Source organism: Eulemur rufifrons, chromosome 17, assembly GCF_041146395.1.
Source record: "Eulemur rufifrons isolate Redbay chromosome 17, OSU_ERuf_1, whole genome shotgun sequence".
Lineage (NCBI taxonomy): Eukaryota > Metazoa > Chordata > Mammalia > Primates > Lemuridae > Eulemur > Eulemur rufifrons.
Window position 1 is genome coordinate 84836935 of NC_090999.1, and position 16439 is coordinate 84853373.

A 16439-nucleotide genomic window follows, 5' to 3' on the forward strand; every position below is an offset into this window, starting at 1 on the left:
AACTTGCTCCTGGTTATTTAGGTAGTTAGCAGTAGAGCTGGAATTTAATGTATGTGTTCTGATTGTGGAGTCTTTGCAGTGCTATTCTTAGTTCACCAAGCTATTCTGTTTAATTTCATGGAATTATATCCACAAAACGAATGTTGACCAAAGAAGGGTGAGAAACAGCTTTGAAGAGAGAAACATACCAATATAGAATAATACTTTAAATTTTTATAATTTTTTAAAGAAGGATTATGGGTAATGGCTAGAGATCAAAAATACTACAGCATAGCGGTATTTGCCGTAAGCATTTTGTCTTTTTTTAAAAAAATGTTAATTATATAAAATATATGCTCATTGGACTGATAAGAGTTGTTTGGAGAAGCAAGAATAAAAAATATCTCAGACTTCCACCAATCTTAAATAAGTGTAACTGTGAATCCCGTAAAAGTTTATACATTTATATTGCAAATTTGGGACACATATTTCTGATAATCATTATATAATTATTTGTATTTCTTATAAACATTATGTTTTACATTTCTTCAGGCCTGTCTACTTGTCATTTTGCTTGGGCATTTCACTCAGTAGCAGAAGAAGAATTGCTGAACATGTTGCCAGCAATGCAGAAAGATGATCCCACTTGGTCTGAATTAAGAGCTATGGGTGTGGGATGGTGGGTCCGAAATACCCGCATCTTACGCAAATGCATAGAAAAAGTAAGTGTTTTATTTTGGTGTAAAAATGATTTAATATGTTTTGAATGTTTTTTTTAGGTTGCATTCCATATCTCCTTTGCACTCACTCTCTCTCTTTCTCTTTTTTTTTTTTATTTGAAAAGACAAGGTCTTGCTCTGTTGCCCAGGCTAGAGTGCAGTGGCACAATCGTAGCTCACTGCAGCCTCAAACTCCTAGCCTCAAGCTATCCTCCTGTCTCAGCCTCCCAAAGTACTGGGATTACAAGCATGAGCCACTGTACCCAGCCCATAAATTACCTTTGTTATTATTTTATATATGCATACATGTATTCATATACATATTTTTTAAATGTATTGAACTTTTAAATAGATACTTTGTGCTAGTCTTGTATATGAGGGAAATTATTTGTTTACTTAAAAGCTATTTCTGTACAATTTTGACCAGTATTTTCTGATTATAGGTAGCCAAAGCAGCCTTTTATAGAAAGAACGATCCTTTAGATGCTGCCATTTTTTACCTTGCAATGAAAAAGAAAGCTGTGATTTGGGGATTATATAGGTATGTAAGAAAACTGTGTTTCAAAGTGAAAACCTGTTCATAAGGAGTAAATGTACAAAGTAAGATTTTTTCTTGTTGATGTTTATTCATGTAGAGTCTTAGTTATTTTTGTATGTATAGAGAGATGTCATAGGGAAAAAGCCCAGTTTTTCAGAGTGGAAGAAACCTGATGAGGTCACTTCAGTTTGTTTTCAGAATTGTCAGTCCAGAAACACATTCTTTGTTTAAGAACTTCTCATGATGCTCTTGTGAAACAAAGGTGACTAAAGTAGAAACTTGCATTTGGGGTGGGGAATAAGATGAATTGGTAGTCTGGAACAGGCATCTACCCTCGGTCCTATTGAAAGCACATGGACTAGGCTATCCCTCAATACTACCTCCCTCCTGTGGGTCCTGACTTCATTCCTGAGCTGAATTCACTTAGAATTTCTTTTTTACTTCTCAGCAATACTGGTGAACATGATGCCCATAAATAATTCACTATTTGTTTTTGGTTTAGTTCCAGGTGATCCACATGAGCAGCAACCTTTGGGGGAAAATTTTGGTGCCAGACCAATTTTTTAAGATACTGAATGTTTTAGGCTTGTTTTGAATCAGGGTGAATTTTTTAGATTTTGATCACTAAGGTCATTCTCATATAGGAAGCAAGGAAAGTTTACTTACTGAAGGGTTTTAAATGGTGAAGTAGCACAGAAGTTAATATGAGTTATATATTTTTCATGGATTTAAAAGTAATTTTTTACTTCCTACTAATGTGATTTTCTTTGTAATTTCAAAGAAAATTTTTCAATAATCTCTGAGATTTATATGAAAAAATAAATGTTTACCTAATATTCTTTTTGCTGGGAAAAGAAGCAAACACATAGTAATTTATGAACTGTCAAATGTTTCTATTGAGCCTTCAGTTTTAAGTCCTAACCTTAGGAGATTGATTCTGCTGTAGAAAAATTATATTCCAGAATTTTTATCCTTTTTTTTTCCTTTATAGATCTCAAAAAGACACCAGGATGACACAATTTTTTGGACACAATTTTGAGGATGAAAGGTGGCGGAAAGCAGCTTTAAAGAATGCTTTTTCTTTGCTAGGCAAACAAAGATTTGAGCATTCTGCAGCATTTTTTCTTTTAGCTGGTTGCCTCAGAGATGCAATTGAGGTAATGAATAGAACTTTAAAAAGAAATAGCATTGTCATCCTTTTAAGCTCTTTAGGACTTAAATTTTTATTTTTTAATTTCAACTGTAGTGGATATTACACAAGGCTAAATACATACCTAAAGTAACTTAATATTTTAAGTGATATTTTAAAATTTTTTCATTTAGTTGAATGGTATTTTTACAGAATTAAGATTACTAGATTTTGTTGGTTGGTACAGATAAGTAATTGATCTCACTCTTAAGGATATTCATTAACAGGTTAAAAAAAATTAAAAGGTTTGTCCTATCAGCTTAAACATGTTTGAACCCATATCTGGCTGTCTTATTTGATGAACCTTAGAAAATTCTTAACTATTTATTTCCTGGTAAACCTTAAAAAAATTATGAACATTTAAGATATCATAACATTTCTGTCACATTGTCCTTTTGCTCAGTTTCATACAAGTAATTCAAAATAGCCTTTTAATTTGGAAACACTATAGTCTACTGGGATGAATGGAGAAGAGTAGAGTTTCAAGACTGAAATAAAACACATAGTTTGAATTGGCACTATTTAAAATTATATTTCCTTGTTAGGCTAATTCTTTTTGCAAATATTAAATATATACTTAATACTAACAGGTAGATTTACAAGTATAAACATAAATGTTGTCAAGTAGATTTGCTAAAGCAAGCAGTATATGTTTTGTTTGTAATCCTTGTTTGCTAATTTGGGATATTAATAAAGCCTTTTTTCTAGTTATTAGTTGAGTTTATATAAAAATGAAAGCTGCCCCTGCTTATTTATAAACAGTATTTCTCTTTTTATGAAGGTATGTCTGGAGAAATTGAATGACATTCAGTTGGCTCTCGTAATAGCAAGACTCTATGAGTCTGAATTTGATACATCTGCAACATATAAATCTATTTTACGTAAGAAAGTTTTGGGAATTGATTCTCCTGTCAAGGAACTCAGTTCATTGAACATAAATATACATTATGATCCTTTTCTTCGGAGTATGGCATATTGGATTTTGGAAGATTATAGTGGTGCTCTGGAAACATTAATAAAGCAACCTATCAGAGAGGATGATGGTAAGCTGCATTTCTAAGATGTTAATGATTAAGAGTGTTATTGGTACTTGCTGGATGTGCAGACCATTCTGTTGGATGCTAAGGGTAATGCAGACAAATTGAATTCATAGTCTTAGGACTTTATGGTTTGCTTGAGGACACAGGGTTTTATATATATACTATTTTGTTTTTTCTTTTCAGAAAGATAAATCCTTTGAAAACCAAGAACTTTAAACTTTCTGTTTTTATGAAATAGATTTATTGAGCATATATATTGTCAACACTTGAATATAAACATTTTGAAGAAATATGTATATAAAGCCAGTTTTTTTTTTCATCTTAGGTTGAATTTAGTGTGTTAATCAGCTTTGTAATTCTTATAGTAAAAATGTATTTATTGTAAAGGGAGTCGACTTAAGTGATATGATTAGAAAATCTTAAGCTAAATAAACTCTTTGCTGTCTTGTTTATGAGGTAAGTGAGGTAGAGGTTTTTTTTTGACATACCACTTTGGGCTCTACTTCTGCCTTTACTTTTAGAAGTTCTCTCTGCTAAAGTTTTCCTAGATGCTAGTGTAAAATGGAATTCTTTATATAAATTTATATAAATGTAATGGGATTTGCTTTTCACCTATTTTTCCATAGGTACAATTGAATTGTGTCTGCTAACCGGTATAGTAGGTGTGATATCATTTGGAATAATACTAATTGGAAAAGGTTCTAGTTCATAGTTTTTTGTGTGGCATCATTTAATCAGGAAGTATCATGTACCTTACCTGTCTCGCTCTGTTGCCCGGCCTAGAGTGCCGTAGCGTCAGCCTAGCTCACAGCAACCTCAAACTCCTGGGCTTAAGCGATCCTACTGCCTCAGCCTCCTGAGTAGCTGGGACTACAGGCATGTGCCACCATGCCCGACTAATTTTTTCTATATATATTTTTAGTTGGCCAGATAATTTCTTTCTATTTTTACTAAAGACGGGGTCTCACTCTTGCTCAGGCTGGTCTCAAACTCCTGACTTCGAGCGAACCACCCACCTCGGCCAGCCAGAGTGCCAGGATTACAGGCGTGAGCCACGGCGCCCAGCCTAATCTCTCTCTTTCTTTCTTTTCTTTTTTTCTTTTTTTTTTTTTTTTACCTTCTAACTTATGAGAAAGCCATGTAACTCATTTGTTTGAGTCTCCCAGCCATCTGAGCTAAAGATTGTCAAACTGGCCTCTATGTAATGAAGGGAAAAACAAAACTCCCTTTCCAGCCACTTTCTTATACTTACACATATTCTTACAAAAAATGTGTTTTGATTTGGGATTAATACATGTTTACATACTTTTAGAGCCAATTAAACCTATATTCTTCTAGAAGAAAATTACAAAAGGTAATAGTGACTTGGACTAGGTTGATAGGAGTGGAGGCAGAGAAAAGTGGTTGGATTTGGGACATGATTTTAAGGTTGACTAAACAGGACTGGATTGGCTCTGGAGCATGAAGGAATCAGAAATCCTGGATAACTCCTGGGTTTTTAGCTTGAACAATAGGTAAATTAAATGGGGAAGTGTAGTTTTATATCAAGAAGCCTTCTCTGATGAAGTGAACTTTGACCAAAGAACTGGTTAAAATGAATGAGTTAATCAAGTAGGTATCTGGGTAAAGAGTGGTTTGGATCAGTGACACACTAAATAAAAATACCCTGGGGCAAAAGTGTCTACATGCAAATGGAAATGAAATGTAGGTCTAAGGATACAGGAGTTTAGAGTTTTACTGAGAAAATAACTCATAAAATGAATTTACTTTCAGATCAAGTCATGATGTCATCCTGTAATCCCGCAGTATTTAATTTCTACAATTACCTAAGAACACATCCTCTTTTGCTGAGACGTCATTTTGGATCAACTGATATGTTTTTCACACACATGGGTCTAGCAGGAAAAAGTGGACTGGCAGGAACAATTAATTTAAATGAAAGAAGATTATTTTTTACTACTGCCAGTGCTCATTTAAAAGCTGGCTGCCCCATGTTGGCTTTGGAAGTATTATCAAAGATGCCCAAAGTCATCAAGAAAACAAAACCTTTGTGTAGAGCATCTAGTTTTCTGGATACTAGTAAAGACTGTTCTCCTTCTTCACCATTAAAGTTGGATACAGGGGAAGATAAGTCTTCTGCTGTTGATTGGTCACAGTCACTGATGAATGGTTTTGGATCTTCTTCAGAGGGTTCCTCAGAGAAGCAGTCAAACTCCACTCTTTCTTTTGACTGGAGCCAACCGAGTATTGTATTTCAGGATGACTCCTTAGAGTTAAAATGGGACAGTGATAATGATGAGGAAAATGAGGATCTCCCTATTGCAATGAAAGAACTGAAACCTTTACAGAGAAAAATAGATAAAAGATTAGAGGAAATAAGTTCTAATTACACAGAGTCTTTCAGCACAGTAGATGAAAATGACATCTTAAATCCATCAGAAGATATAATTGCAGTTCAGTTAAAATTTAGAGCATGTTTAAAGATTCTCACAGTCGAACTTCGTACTTTGTCTACTGGTTATGAAATAGACGGTGGAAAATTGCGTTACCAACTATACCACTGGCTTGAAAAAGAGGTAATAGCTCTTCAGAGGACTTGTGACTTCTGCTCAGATGCTGAAGAACCACAGTCTGCAGTTGGCAAAAATGGAGATGGATTTGGATTAAATGAGGATGCTGAAGATTTGCTTCACCAAACAAAAATGAAACAACTGAGAGAAAATTTTCAGGAAAAAAGACAGTGGCTCTTGAAATATCAGTCACTCTTGAGGATGTTTCTTAGTTACTGCATACTTCATGGATCCCATGGTGGGGGTCTTGCATCTGTGAGAATGGAATTGATTTTGCTTTTACAAGAATCTCAGCAGGTATGTAACTTATATGATAGTAAAAAATAGCACATCTGAAACAGTTTTTGGTGTTTTCTTTTGGTTTTGAGTATTAAAACTGTTGATTTTCTTCATTACAGTTGCCTTAGGGAATGCTCCCCTTTGTGTGTGCCTTCGTATTAAAAATTTGTAGAGTATATATTTCAGTTTGAGGGCAATTCAGTGTCAGGTCTTATGGCTTGCTTAATTCATACTCCACAGTCTTATATGAATGCTTTGTGAGGTGATGAGCTTCTCCTTACTAAAATAGGGTATTCCATTATTTTTAAATATGATTTTTAGAATGTTGACTTCCTCAGGTCACTTCTAATTCTCAAAGTTTCGATTATGATTTCAATTTTTAATTGTTTAGAAGTATTTCAAAGATCCCCCTGAATTACTTAAGTAATGGATTGTAACTATAAATAGTTCATTAAATTTTTTTTCCTCTTTTTCTAAGGAAACGTCAGAACCACTGTTTCCTAGCCCTCTGTCAGAGCAAACCTCAGTGCCTCTCCTCTTCGCTTGTACAGCCAGTACCAAAACAGTAGTTGCCAATCCATTACTACACCTAAGTAATCTAACACATGATATTCTACATGCCATCATAAACTTAGATTCACCACCCCATCCTGATGTCCAAAGCAATAAAGTAAGTATACTTGGTTACAAGCTTGTAATTTACCTATGTATAATGATAAAACTACCAGTTGAGTGTTAAAGGCTTTTCTTAAAAACAATTTTTAACATCAGACTAGACATAGCTAGTGTTACATTGATTCTAATTAAAGACAGCTTCTGTTTTAGACCAGGCCTAACTTACTTGTGTTACTCATACCAAATAGGGTACTTTAATTTTTTTTATCAAAATGCTAGTTATTTAGTCTTAGTTACATGCTTTATTAAAATAAGAGTAATTTCTTTAGTAGTACATTTAGCCAAAAAACTGATGGAACCTTATCTAATGCTTAACTAATCATATTGTTATAGTTAATTATCTAATCAAGCATAGCATCCTATGCATCATCACTCTACTTTATTGTTAAAATCACATTTCATATTTTATCTTTACTCTCTAGACATATTGAAATCCTTTGAAGCATGACCAAGTTTGACTATTTTTTAATATCCCCTTAGTTTTTTTCCTAATCATCATTTGGTTTTAGCCCACCTTACAGGTTACAGTATCACACCAGTTTAATTTTCTGCTTGACTCTCCTTCCACAGTTTTACCCTCTTGATAACCTTAATCCTTGTAATTGAATTACACTGCTTTTCGTGTACTGCTTTGTAGTATAAATGCCCATAGTGCTTATTATACAATTTGCAATTTAATTTACTTCAGATTCTGCTCATTTCAGCCAAACTGTATTCCTTATTTAACTTTAAGTATAGCATAACTGTGGTGTGTCAGTTAGCTTTTGCCGCTTAAGAACTGCCCTAAAATATTAGTGGCTTAAAAAATGCCATTATTTATTTTGTTCATGATTCTGTGTGTTGCTTTATCAGTTCTTCTGGTTTGGGCCAGCTGGACTGATGTCTGGACTCTCTCAATTGTGTTTGATCAGCTGGTGGGTTGACTGGATTCTAGATGATCTAGGATGACATCATTTACATTTCTGGTGGTTGGCAGACTATTGACAGGGCACACAGGAGAATCTGGGTCATATGTGTCTCATCCTCCAGCAGACAAGCCTAATATATTAGTCTGGGTTCTCCAGAGAAACAGACTCCATAGGATGTGTGTGTGTAGAGAGAGAGAGAGAGAGAGAGAGAGATTTATTATGAGGAATTGGCTCCTGTGACTGTGGAGGCTCAGAAGTACCAAGATCTGCAGTTGGCAAGCTGGAGACCCAGGAGAGCTGATGATGTAGTTCCAGGCTGTCTAAAAGCCTGAGAACCAGGGAAGCCTGAGGTGTAAGTTCTGGTCTGAAAGTCAACAGGTTTGAGACCCAAGAAGAGCTGATGATGTAGTTCCAGGCTGTCTGAAGGCCTGAGAACCGTGGAAGCCTAAGGTGTAAGTTCTGGTCTGAAAGTCAACAGGCTTGAGACCCAAGAAGAGCTGATGTTTCAGTTCAAGTCTAAGACAGACCAATGCCCTAGCTCAATGCAGTTAGGCAGAAGGAGTTCCCTCTTATTTGGCCTTCTTGTTCTACTCAGGTCTTCCAATTGATTGGATGATGCACACCCACATTACAGAGCACAATCTGCTTTAATTAGTTTACTGATTCGAATGTTTATCTCATCTGGAAGTACCTCACAGACACACCCAAAATAATGTTTGACAAAATGTCTGTGCTCCCCATGGCCCAGTCACACCTAGGTTTTCTTTCACATGGTGGTTGCAGAGGTTTAAGAGCAGAAAGAATAGAATTTGCAAGGTCTTTTGAGGTATAGGTTCAGAACTTACACATCACTTCTGTTGTGTCCTCTTGATCAAAGCAAGTTACAAGGCCAGCTCAGATTCAGTAAGTGGACAAATAGACTCCAGCTCTATATTGCACAATCTGCAAAATATTGTGATCATTTTTACAGGCTCCCATACCCGGCCATTGCCATCTTCAATTATATGATGATATCTTTTTATTTTTTTTATTTATTTTATTTTATTTATTTATTTATTTTTTAATCTTAGTTGTCCAGCTAATTTCTTTCTATTTTTAGTAGAGACGGGGTCTCGCTCTTGCTCAGGCTGGTCTCGAACTCCTGAGCTCAAACGATCCACCCGCCTCGGCCTCCCAAGTGCTAGGATTACAGGCGTGAGCCACCGTGCCCGGCCTATGATGATATCTTTGATTTGAATGCATTCCACATGTTTTATTGACAATTGAAGGAGAAATTAGCAATTAAATTGTGATCTGTCACTCTCCATTTTTATCTACATAAAAGACTTTATACTTCATAATCAGATCAAGAACCTGGTCTTTTAATCTTCTAGTCTGGTCTACTTTATTGCCTAACTTAAGCTTCTCCTTCATCCTCTCAGTTCTGCTTCGGTTATAGGTCTTACCATGCCATATTTAGAGTCGTCTCTTCCTCAGAATAAGTATTTGACTCTAATGCTTTTTAGTTGCAGTTTCTCATACCTTATCCTTTCTCTTTTTTCTAAAGTGTCACTCTCTTAGAATTGTTTTCTGTGGTAACTAGAACATGTGGTAGCATATTCGTCAGTGACCTGACCATAGGTGAACTGTCAGTTATCAGTCTGTTCTCCTTCATGTTTTGGTTGAGGAAAAAGCAGGCTGAGTGTTGGAGGGCTTGCTTTTAGTACATGGTTCATGCTCTACTGGATGGTTGACATCTGTTCCCCTTTACTCTTGAAAAAGAAATCAGATGCACAATGACAACCATGTGAATTAAAAAAAAAAAAAATCAGGTAGCAGGTATGTGTTTTATAATTTCTGCCAAAGATCTCAGTGTTTTTTCTTTAAATTTTCTGTAGTGAGACTTTCTAGCTAGAAATGAGTTTTATAGAAAAAAGAAGGAAATAGTTCATAGAGTCAAAAGTTGGTTTTTTTTTATCTTCTTTAAAATGCTAATCATATTAGATCTTGAAAAAAGCTATCCTTTAAAAAAAAAGTTATACTTAATTTTGTTGTTATTTTTTTCCAGGTATATGTAATGCATACTTTAGCAGCCTCACTTTCTGCTTGTATTTATCAGTGCCTTTGTGGTAGTCATAACTACAGGTAAATATCTTTTTGTGAAATTTAAGAATGTTTGCAGTAACCAATGAGGTTTCATATTTTATGTGTTATTGCTTTAGAACTATATATAGCAGTCTACTTTTAAATAATTCAAAAACCACGTGGCTGAGGTGTTGAGTGCTTTTTTGTTCATCTTTGAAATTTTAGCTTATGCCTCTATGGCAAACAAATCTCAAGTAAACCCATCAATATAACTTATTTAGCAGCCTATTATTGATCATTGCCTTATGTCAGATTTTGTGACTGGCACTGAGAATTTTAACATGAATGAGACAAAGTCTTCTTCCTTAAGATCAGTCTAGTTAAAGACAAAACGTGAACTGATAAATACGTAAAATGGCATAGTACTTAAATGGTAAGTACCATAATATGGTAGATAGTAAAAGGCTCAGGGAGCACAGAGGAGGGAGTAACTGATTTGGAATTGAGAAAAATTTTACAGAAGAATTGACATATAGGATTTTTCTCTTTATGTTCTAAAGTTTCACCATAATTTACTTAGGGTTTAGAAAATATTATTTGCTACACTCTGGGGTCTCTCTGTGTCTGTCTTTAGTTCTCTGAAATATTCTGACTTTATTGTCCTATCTGTCTTCTGTTTTCTTTCCTATTAGATATTGTAACTTGTGGGTCCATCTTATTTTTCTTTTAACTTTCCTATGTTCCTTTTCTTTATCTCTTTTGTTTCCTTTCAGGAAAAATCCTAGTCTCATTTTCCAAACACTGATTCATTGTTCAGTAATATCCTGTCTTTTATTTAGTCAGAGTTTGTATTTTAGAAATTCTGTTTTTTATTTTGAAGATCTCTTGTTCAGCCCATTAGCCCTCTCCCCCTGTGGCCTCTCCCCATTTAGCCCCTCCCTCTCAAAAAATTTAAAAAAAAATAAGATTTCTTGTTAAATTTAATGGTTGCTTCTATTTTGATAGCATTTATTTCTGGATTTTTTAAAAGCTTGAGTATAAAGTACTTTCCTTAATGTTCTGATATGTCAGTCTCCTCAGGTGAAGCTCTTTTAATGAGTTCGTTATTTCTTGCATGATATCGGCCTCCCTTGGTGTTGGTTTTTGATTGTTTGTTCATCTTATATATTTGGATTTTCCATGAGCAGCCTCACTTACCACTTTGGTCGTATATTCCCAAGGTAGCTTCAACTCGATTTCTTTGACACTGGTCCTCCAAGAGTTCACTTTCTGATTGAGTGTGGCTTTATTTTCATCAACATATTTTTATCTTTCCTGTCATTTCCATAGGCATGTACTATAGCATGCAGGAGATTTTTTTGTTGTTACTCTGCCATCTTGAAACTGCAAAGTAAAGCAAGGGAAACTATTTACAAATGCATCAAAATGTTATTTCCAGAAATTTGCCAATCAGGATAGATTTAAACCAATAAATGTGCAATGTTTAGATATTGTATTCACTTACTTAAGGTATGATATAGGAATTTCTGACAGATTTAACATAATTCTTTATACTATTTTCTGTCAGAATTATTTTATAGTTTATGTCAAGCTGTAAGTTATTTTCTTCATTATTTACTTAGTTCTAGCTTCATGTGTCATTTACTTGGGGAAGCTCATCCAGAATTCCCAAATTGTGTGAAATATTCTTCTCTTTTGCCTTCTTAGCACCATATGAAAAGGTTTCATCTTTAAGAACAACATGGTAAAATTATTTGTGTTTTATCCTCCCACCAAAGTATAAATTTCACTGGGACAGAAATTATGGTTTTCATTATATGCCTAGTATCTGGCGTAGTGCCTGATGTAGGCAGGTTAGTTATTAAACATAAAAGTGAACCTAAACTGACTTCATTTTCAACCAGATAACTATGTTTTACTGTGGTCCATAATGACTTAGTTTTCTCATTTGTGCTTACTCTATGTCTTTTGCTAAATAAACTTAATACCTGCCAATATATTTTAATTTAGAAAATATGTATATTTACACTTAAAGGATACTTTGTTTTAATAAGGTACTAGATTATAGAGTACACTACTGAGATGTAAAAGCAGCATAATTAATAAAAATCTGTACCCTAGCAATTAAATCTAAAACATGGAAATATATGTGAAATTCCTCATAGGTTTAAATATTGTTTTCTTCTCTTAGTTCGTTTCAAACAAATCAGTTTACTGGAATGGTATATCAAACAGTACTGCTTCCCCATCGACATTCTTTGAAAACAGGAAGCTTAGATGAAGCAATAACTCCCAATACATCACCAGCTCAATGGCCAGGTATAAATAATTTTTATATATATGAGTTTTTTCTTAGCCTTACTGAAAATCTTAACTAAGTAAAAAACAGATTTGGTTTGGTTTTGCCACATGATAATAATCATTGTTAAATATTGCTAAAATCGATGCCAGTTCAATATTCATCACTCATTACAAACTATCCACTTACTTAACATGATAATTTCCTTGATTGTTAGACTAAAATAACAGAAGTGTTTTGTAATAACATTTTTTAAAATAATTTTGCTTTTGTTATAATAGAAAAACATTTACACCAGTAAAATTTTATCTATGAGATTTGAGTCAGATTACAGATTTTTAGTGTTTTCTCTAAATTGAACAAATTGCTCAACATTTGTGCATTAACTATGATAGTCTGTATTATGAATCTAGGGAGGAAAATACAGTATCTAATGCTGATGCAATGCATTCTTTTTTAAATTAGAAAAATTTCAAAAATTTGAAAAAGTAGTTAATTTTTAAAGTTTATTTTAAGTGGCAGCTATGTTTGTTGTTTGTTCTAGGAATAACTTATCTAATTCGACTTTTGAATTCTTCTGGCGAGGAAGCCCAGTCAGGGCTTACAATCTTGCTCTGTGAGATTCTCACAGCAGTGTATCTTAGTCTCTTCATCCATGGTCTTGCTACACATTCTAGTAATGAACTATTTCGGATTGTGGCCCATCCTCTAAATGAAAAAATGTGGTCTGCTGTATTTGGTGGAGGTGCACGTGTTCCCAGCATAGAACAGACACATTCAAAAGCTTTACCTGGTGAGTTGTTAATCTTCATTTGTTTAAGACTGAAGCTTTATTTAGTCATTTGACTCGTAACTTTCTCAAATATAACTACATTTTAATCTAGTTTCAGAAAGTTTTTGTTACAAACCATTTTCTAAAAGCATGAACAAATAGTTTTATGGTGAAAAATGTAGTAGTAGTTTCTGGTACTGATTTCTAGCTTTAAGATGCTCCTACACCAGTGATTAGAATTATCTTATGTAATTTTATTAAATTGTTTGCTATTGAAATTTTCATTTGTTTTGAAATACAATGTAATACTGGTTTTTGTTCTATCCCAAATACAGATTCTTTCTTCTTTCTTTGGCAGGAAGGCACTTTGCTATGCCTAGCCCCCACCAGGTAGTGGTATTCTCCATGGAATGTGTGGGCTTTTCCAAAGCTCTTTCAGCCTTCAGTTCTCATAGCCCTCCCAGTCTTGCAGGCAAGATATTAGCTTTAGAAATAGGCTTTTACATACAGCTTGCTTTGTGTTGTTTTGGAGGGGTTGGGGTAAAGTGGGCTAGTTTTATTTTGTTTGGGATTTATAGAAAATTGAGACGTTTCCTTTAATCAAGCCATATTTTTGATTTAAAACAATGATTAGCATTTTAGACAACCATCTCTGCTATTTTATGCTGCTTTTAAATTCCTTTGTTTTTGATATATTCTATCCCTTAGACTTTAACACTTTTAATTGTGTAAAAATAAAGCAGTGTCAGTGCTAATCATAGGAAATCCGACTATGGCTTGAAATGACTGGAAAAACATTTCAAATGAGGCTGCTTTACGATTTGCATATTATGATTCTGGCCATTAGGATTTTTGGATTTCTAAGTGTTCATAATACCACAAAAAGTAAATATTTTAAACAATTATATCTTCTTTTCAAGACTTTCTAATATTAAAACTGTATATACTATATTTATGTAAAGCAAACTTGACTTGAATCTTCATGATGCCTTTTCCCTTTCTGTTTTTGTGATTTATTAGCCTACGTGTGATAATCTTGGTTTTCTAGTTTTGGAGGTTATGAGATGTAGATTTAATTATTAATATATAGGCTGGGAGTGGTGGCTCATGCCTGTAATCCTAGCACTCTGGGTGGCTGAGGCGGGAGGATTGCTTGAGGTCAGGAGTTCAAGACCAGCTTGAGCAAGAGCAAGACCCCATCTCTACTAAAAATAGAAAAACTTAGCCAGGCCTGGTGGCAATCACCTGTAGTCCCAGCTACTCGAGAGGCTGAGGCAATAGGATTGCTTGAGCCCAGGAGTTTGAGGTTGCTGTGAGCTAGGCTGACTCCACGGCACTTTAGCCCGGGTGACAGAGCAAGACTCTGTCTCAAAAAAAAAAAAAAAAATTAAAAAAAATTAATAATTAACATATAGTACCTGAAAACTTGTTTCATTCTATACTGATAACGAATTTTAAAAAAGTAAATATTTTCTAAAAAACAATCCCTATGCTTACATTTAAGAGAGAAGCCCAGCAAGATTATCTCTTTATGAATTTTAATTCTCTTCCTCCCTACCATCTATACTCTATACTTAGCATATACATGTACATATGTGTGTATGTGGGTCTGGATATACATGTGTTGGGAGGTCAGGCAATTGGTGGGGAATGTGGAAGGGTAAGAAATCTTGAATTTGGCTTCATTATTTAGGAGAAAATTATTTCCAAAATCTATACCATGATAAATGAATATTCTTTGAATGAAGCTATATTAAAAGAAAGTTGGAAAAGTGGTTATCTTGTTAAAATATTTTAAAATCATCAGTAGCAATATTGGCATGCATTATGCTTCCCAAAAGCAGTTTCCACTAAGCTATGGCCCTGTATGATTATACAACAAAATATCATGAGAGCCTAGCTTCTACTTTCTCTCCTTCATTGAAATTGTTTCCTAAATTGCCTAGAACTCTCTTGCTTCCTAATCCAGGTCCCTTCTCTTCTCGTACCAAAAAGAAACAGGTGAGGGTTCAGTGCTTTTTGTTTACTAATAATAATAAGGCAAATTTTGTTTATAATTTTGAGCAAAGTTCAACCAAATTTTTCTGTAAAGGGCCAAATATATAATTTAGATTTTGCATACTCTTCAGTGTCTCACAACTGTTCAGTTCTGACCTTATAGCCCAAAAGCAGCCAAAGACAATTTGCAAACAAAAGAGTGCAGTTGTGTTCCAATAAAACATTATTTATAAAAATAGGTCATAATTTGCCAGCCCTTGCTTTAGCAGTAGAAGCAATTTGTCATTGTTCTATTTGGAATAGAATATTTGCCTTCTCTGTTAAAGGAATTTCATGTTTTAAGAGCAGCTATTAATAAAATTAGTGTTTTGGGGCCTGGAGTTCACATTGGGTCTCTTATAAGTGTTTGACTTAACCATAAAATAACACCTGTGAAATAGGACAAGTGGCATTAGAAGGTTAATTTATAATCTTCCCTGCCATGGCCCCTAACTTGCTTGAACAAGGCCAGGGCCTAATGCACTTTTGGCTGCTGTAAACTACTGAAAATGTACAAGGCTAACATGGATTCTTCTGAAACTTCATACCATCCTGCCTGGTATTCAGCTGCCTACCACACCTTGCTCACTAATCACTATTTTATCTTTCTGGCCCCTGCCTTTTGTCTTAAACTAACTTATTTCCTTCTGCCTTTTGCCTTTATGAACTTCAGACATCAAATGCAAATTTACTATATTTGTCAAATTTACTTTTGTTTGTTAAAATATTAAATATTATAATTTTCATAGCATCCCTTTTCTGGTTTTTAGAGTTATTTCCTATGCTTTATTATTTTTTTGTATAGATTAAAAAAATAAAAGACTAACTTCATATGAAATTTGCCTTGGACCATATACTTCAGATATCTGAATTCAATTAAAGAAAAACTTTCAAACTCTAAGGGAAGATTCATAGCTATATTTAGTTTAGATATTAAATAGGTAAATTAATTTTGGCCCTTTTTAAATATGTTCTAAGAAAAAAATCATCTTGCAAGACTCTGATCTTGTTAATGCAACATGTTAAAAAGGGGTAAACTCTTGCTAAGGAAGGTCCATATGTCTGCTAAAAAAAAAAAAAAAAAAAAAAAAAAACGAAAAATTCATTCTTATTAACCAGCCATCATGCCTCAGTTCCAACCATTTCTGCTTAAAGGATCCTTACTCAAAGTCAAGGCTGATCCTTGTTAAATCACTCAGATTTAGTTTTTGTTTGTAAGCAAAAATTCCATTGTGTAAATTATTTTTAAGTACCATCATAAACTGTATCCCACCATTTACTTATTCAATCCCAAATAAAAAACAAAGTGACCAAAAATTATGTGCATCTGTATGTTTAACCTCTTGTATTGGGACATGCTAGCCAAATAA

General features: G+C 34.1%; 1 protein-coding gene across 6 annotated transcripts in view; it reads left to right on the forward strand.

Annotated features, from left to right (window-relative positions):
• Window positions 1-16439, forward strand: part of DMXL1 (Dmx like 1) — a 153303-nt gene that overhangs the window by 77894 nt on the left and 58970 nt on the right. For 5 of the 6 annotated variants that reach the window (XR_011235947.1, XM_069492836.1, XM_069492835.1 and 2 more), the window contains 9 exons: window positions 532-701; window positions 1142-1239; window positions 2228-2393; window positions 3207-3468; window positions 5239-6332; window positions 6793-6984; window positions 9945-10021; window positions 12153-12280; window positions 12805-13053. Coding sequence is in view for 5 of the 6 variants with exons in the window: in XM_069492836.1 (XP_069348937.1) it covers window positions 532-701; window positions 1142-1239; window positions 2228-2393; window positions 3207-3468; window positions 5239-6332; window positions 6793-6984; window positions 9945-10021; window positions 12153-12280; window positions 12805-13053 (2436 nt within the window). In the remaining variant the exon portion in view is untranslated. The remainder of the gene's footprint in view (window positions 1-531; window positions 702-1141; window positions 1240-2227; window positions 2394-3206; window positions 3469-5238; window positions 6333-6792; window positions 6985-9944; window positions 10022-12152; window positions 12281-12804; window positions 13054-16439) is intronic. The other variant, XM_069492834.1, reaches the window with a different exon arrangement.